Below are 5,184 nucleotides of genomic sequence, written 5' to 3' on the forward strand. Positions count from 1 at the left end.
GTCCTAGGGACTCCCAACTTGGGGTACAGGGGAGGAGGGGCTCTGCCCAGCCCTGAGCCCAGGGGCTCAGTGACAAAGGCCTCCCCCCTTCCCCCACAGCAGGGGTCTGGAGCCACTGTGGGAGGAGAGGAGGTGGGGAGGAGGTGATGGGCCCATGAGAGCTGACTCTCCTTTCTGGGACTCACCTCTCCCTTCACCCCTCTTAGAAACCAGGGGAACGTGGCTTTGGACTGTCTGCACGCCACCCTTCCCCAAGGGCACCAAGCTGCCCGTGCTCCAGAACCACTCAGCCTCAACACCAGGCACGGAGCCCAGTCCCAACAAGGACTCCATCCTAAGGACGCAGTGCTTGAGCAAATCTGTTTTGTCTTCTTTTTATTTATCTATTTCTATCAAGCTAATTTACATTATAAATATGCCAGTATAAGGAAGAAATTAAAACTGTCCCTGACCCACCCTTTTACTTCCCAGTCCTGCTCTCCAGAGGCAACAGCTTCCAACTCCTTCAGGTCTTTCTTCTAGTACTGACCTCCTATTAAAAAATCATAATCTTAACTGCTATTCTAAAAGTCAGTGGTGTTTTTAAGACCCTATACCGTACTTTGAGTAAAGCGTGTACATCTAGTCTTCACAAGTGCGTTTGTTACGTATGCATACACCTGCGTGCCCACAGCCCGGAACAAGACAGCAAAGATTTCAGCTCCCGGGGACCTCCCTTTGCCCCCCGCCCCAGCCAGAAGCCCCCAGCATAACTGATCACCTCATCGGGAGTCCTACCCTCAGCGCCACCAATATATGGGGGCTGTCCCGTGTAGTGGGGAACGTTCAGCAGCATCCCTAGCCATCACTCACTTGTATGGGCAGAATTACAGCCCCTCCCCCAGATGTATGTACCCGATATCCTGGTACCTGTGCACACCCACCTGACGCGGTAAGGGGGGGCACTGAAGTTGCAGAGGAAATTAGGGATGCTCAACAGCAGACTTTAGTAGAAGCAGACGGTCCTGGATTATGCAGGTAGGCCCAGCGCCATCACGTGGGGGTAAGTGTGGAGGTAGGCGGTGTCGGAAAAGGGGGGGCGACGAGGGGGAGGCTGGCAGGATGCACCCTGCAGATAGAGGACGGGGCCTCGGATGTTGGAGACGATGACATGGATTCCCACCGGAAGGCATGCACCCCACCTGCACCTTGATTTTATCCCAGTGAGACCTGTTTCCAACTTCTGAATTCCCTAACTATAAGATAATAAATTTGTGTTGTTAAGCCGCTAAGTTTGTGGTAATTTTTTAACACTGGCCATGGAAAGCTAATGACCCTGTAGATGCCAGAAATGCTCCCATTCGGAGACCACCACAAATGTCTATTTGGGGGTAAAACTGCCCCCGACTGAGGACCACAGACCTTTAGATTATAAACTGCCACTTTCTGATTTATCTGTTTTAGGCAGCACCAGAAGGCTTCCTACAAACTTAGATGAGGCTTGGGCCCTCTCACGCTCTCTTCATCCTTCTGCTGGGATTTTGTCACAACTTTCGGCTAACTCACTGGCCAGTTTATGTTGTTGTGGCTGTGTATTAAGTGTCATACGATTCCATTTCCTTTCTCACGGATTGCTTTTTCTCCCCCATTGCTTGTTTTTTTTATATACTTATTGTGCTATTTTCCCCCAAAAGCTCTGAGAGAGAGGGCGAGCTCCTCGCAACAACTGTTCCCGATTCTCAAGCACGTGAGGGCACCCCGATCAGGTCCATATTTGCTCTGGAGGCTGTGGGAGACGCCGGGCTCCTGCTCCAGGCTGCTCATCCCCTTCCCACACATCCACGTTGGCGCCTCCACATGGGCTCACCCTGCGCTCTGCTCTGGCTCTCATCTGGGTTGGAAAGCGTTTTCTGGATGCCAGGCCATCTTCCAACTGGTACTCCCTAACATTTGGAGACACAAACCCTCTGGTAGTTTCATGTGAAAGGGGACATGGGAACTAAGTAATTTGTCCCTTTTATGTCAGTGTCTTGATGCCTAATGGAAAGATTTTCTGGGCGTAGAATTTGTGGGTGAATATCCTACTCCCTCAGAAATTTGAGGGAATCTCTGGCTTCCAGTGTTCTGGGAGTAAAGTCCTACTCTGAATCCCTCTTCTAGGATCTTCTCCTGCCTTACGCCCTCTTCCCTAAAGCTATCAGGGTCTTTGCTTCGTCTGCAGTCCTCCAGTATGTGGGGACGAGGTCACGTGCTGACGGCCTTCCTTCCTTGGCTGGGCCCTCTCAGTGTGAAGACTCATGTCCTTCAGTGACAGCCCGCACTGCCTTACTAGTTTCTGGATAATTTGCGCCTCTCCACCTTCTCTGTTCCCTCTGACATTCCTCTTAATTAGTATTGCACCTTCTAGATTCAGAGTTCCAGCTTCTTTTCTCTCTTTGCGTTCTGCTTGCTGGGAGATTTCTTCAATTGTATCTTCCCAATTTGCTCTTGAATTTTTACTTATGACTCTAATTTCTAAGAGCCCTTTCTTGTTCTGGTTGTTTCAAGCTTGTTATTGTTCAAGACATCCTAACCTCATTTCACAGAAGCAGCATCTTTTCTGGAAATATCAAATACAGCTCTTTCCTTCCTTCCTTCCTTCCTTCCTCTCTTTTTAAAGTAGGCTCCCCACACAACATGGAGCTGGAACTTACGACCCCAAGATCAAGAGTCATGTGCTTCACGGAATGAGCCAGCCAGGCACCCCAAATTCTGTTCCTTCTAAAGCCTCCTTTTGCTCCCTGGGTCTGCTTAGTTTGGTCCATCGTTCACACTGCAGGCTTTCCTCATGAGTCTGGAGATCCTTGGCTGTCCCCATGTATGAGTGAGACCTGGATGCTATTTCTTTGCCAAGCGGTGGGCTTCACTGCCAGAATGGCTTTTCATTCTGTAATGGGGCGGGCAGTGAAGCTGTTCTCTGGAGCTGGTCAGTTTCTGAGCGTTAAGTGTGGGGGCATGGATCAGATACAGAAGTCAGGCCAGGGAAGGAGGGCCCAGGTCCCCGGGTTTCATGCACTAACTTGCAGGGACTCCTGTTTTCAGTCCCTTGCCTCAGCTCACCCTCAGTGAAACTTACCAGGGTTCTCCCCAAAGGTCTTAAGTATGCTTTGTAAAGTGAGTCACTCGTCTTCCTGTCATTTCAAGATTTGTTTACATCCTTCACTAGCTGCTCCTTCTTCCTGTTCTCTTGGCGCTTGTGGGCTGGCAGCCTTCTATTCCCTCCCTGTCGTTTAGTGGGTTTGTGTGACAGTGAGAGGGCGTCTGCATGTGGCCTGTCCACCTGTTTTACTTGGTGTGATGATGCCTGTTTTGCAAGTGAGGAAGCCAAGGGCTCAGTGAGCTAACCAAGTTCACCAGCAAATAAGTGGCTGAACTGGGGGTTCAAGCCCATTTCTGTCTCATCTTAAAGTCCAGGCTCACTCCCCAACAACACACAGCCTTTTTCTAGAAGGCTTCAGATTTGACTTGCTCCTTTGATGGCAGAAGGGGGGGTTGGAGTGTGCCTGTTCCCCAAGGGTAGGGAGGAAGCCCTCCAACACCTGCGGGGGCCTGAAGCCCAGTATTCACCAGGGAGCACTCAGCAAACCCGCCCTGATGCTTCCCTGCGCCAGGCCTCCGACCTCGGCTGGGTGTGCCCTGCGAAGAGCGCCAAGTTCCCTGCCTGATTTTCCTATCAGGATCCGGGGAGCCAGTCCCTGGCTCGGAGATGGATGCCACCAAAAAAGTCTTTTCTGATAAGGACTTGCAGAAAGTTCTTACTTGGGGAGGCCGGGGAGGGCGGAGGGGTGTGCGCTGCATATAACAAGCGGTCTGGACTGGAGAAGAAACTGTGGGCTCCCCATACGGCGGCTATATTTAGCAAATAAACTGCAGGACGTGCGGTTAAATCTGCATTTCAGATGAACGCGGGACAGCATGTCAACACAAGGACGGCCTACCCACGGCAAGGACTTACTCACACTGAACCAACTGAACGCCGTCCGTTGCTGCTCTGAAATTCCAAGCTACCTGGCGGCGCAGCGTCTCGCGGGGCGCGCAGCCACGGCGGAGGCAGGCGAGGGGGGGGCCGGACCCCCGCCCGCGACCCCCTGCCCGCGGCCCCCTGCCCGCGGCCCCCTGCCCGCGGCCCCCTGCCCGCGACTCGCCGGGGCGGAAGTGGCGGCGTGCGCTTCCGTCGGGCGGGGCCGTTGCTGGGCGGGGCGCTGACGTCGCCCGGAAGGGGGCCCGCGGTGGCAGCCACAAAGGCCGCACGTGCCGCGCCGCCCGCGCCCGGCCGAAGGGGCCGCAGCTCAGTTGACCAGGCGGCGGCGGCGGCCGCGGGCGCCGAGGGGCGGCGCGCGGCCCTGGAGGCGGCGGCGGCGCCCGAGCGAGGCGGCGGGAGCTGCGTGCTGTGCTGCGGGGACCTGGAGGCCACGGCGCTGGGCCGCTGCGACCACCCGGTGTGCTACCGCTGCTCCACCAAGATGCGGGTGCTGTGCGAGCAGCGCTACTGCGCCGTGTGCCGCGAGGAGCTGCGCCAGGTGCGCCGCGCCGCGCCGGCCGGGCCGCGCGTTCGGGGCGCCGGGGCGGGCGCGGGGCGCGGCCGGAAGGGGACTTTGCCTTCCTGGTGTCCGGTCGCGGGCCTGGCGGCACCGGCTCCCAAAAGACAGGCCTGGCGGGACCCCCGGGGGCGGGCTCCCGACCCTGGGGCCGACTGCGGGGCATCTGGGGCCGGCAGGCGGGAGGTGGCCCCGCTGGGTCGAAGAGGGAGCGGTCCCTATGGGGACGGTTCCTCCAGCGCCCCAGGAATTCCTGCCGGGCCGCAGGAAGGGGCACGATCAGAGCAAGAGCTACCTGTCCTGCTCGCTCTGGGGAGTTTATTCCTCAGGGTTCTTCACGGGAGGAGAGGAGGTGGGTGGAGGGGACTGAGCAAGGGAGCACCTCCAGAGGCAATCTGGCCAGGAAGCAGAGGGTCAAAATGGGTATTTCCAGCCCAGCTGTGCTTTTGGGCCCCTCGGGGTAACCCCAGCAAGGTCCTCCCGAGAGGGGTGCCTTCATCTGTTGAAGGGCGGTGGCACTCACACCTGCCCACCAAAGGGGGAAGGTGAACCATTGAGGCTTCCTTAGGATTCTTGGCAGATGAGGATAAAAGTGTTATGAAGTTTTTCTCCTCCTTGTCAATTCCAG

The 5,184-nt window shown here is 56.0% G+C and overlaps 1 protein-coding gene across 1 annotated transcript in view; it reads left to right on the forward strand.

Annotated features, from left to right (window-relative positions):
* Positions 1–4,310: 4,310 nt before the first annotated feature.
* The window catches only part of ZNF598 (zinc finger protein 598, E3 ubiquitin ligase), a gene marked incomplete at its 5' end in the record, with an annotated part of 11,058 nt that continues 10,184 nt past the window's right edge, over positions 4,311–5,184 (forward strand). Inside the window, one exon of the mRNA XM_040634452.1 lies at positions 4,311–4,538. Coding sequence (XP_040490386.1) covers positions 4,311–4,538 — 228 coding nt within the window. The remainder of the gene's footprint in view (positions 4,539–5,184) is intronic.

Source organism: Ursus maritimus, unplaced genomic scaffold, assembly GCF_017311325.1.
Source record: "Ursus maritimus isolate PB19 unplaced genomic scaffold, ASM1731132v1 scaffold_2, whole genome shotgun sequence".
In the NCBI taxonomy this organism is placed as follows: domain Eukaryota; kingdom Metazoa; phylum Chordata; class Mammalia; order Carnivora; family Ursidae; genus Ursus; species Ursus maritimus.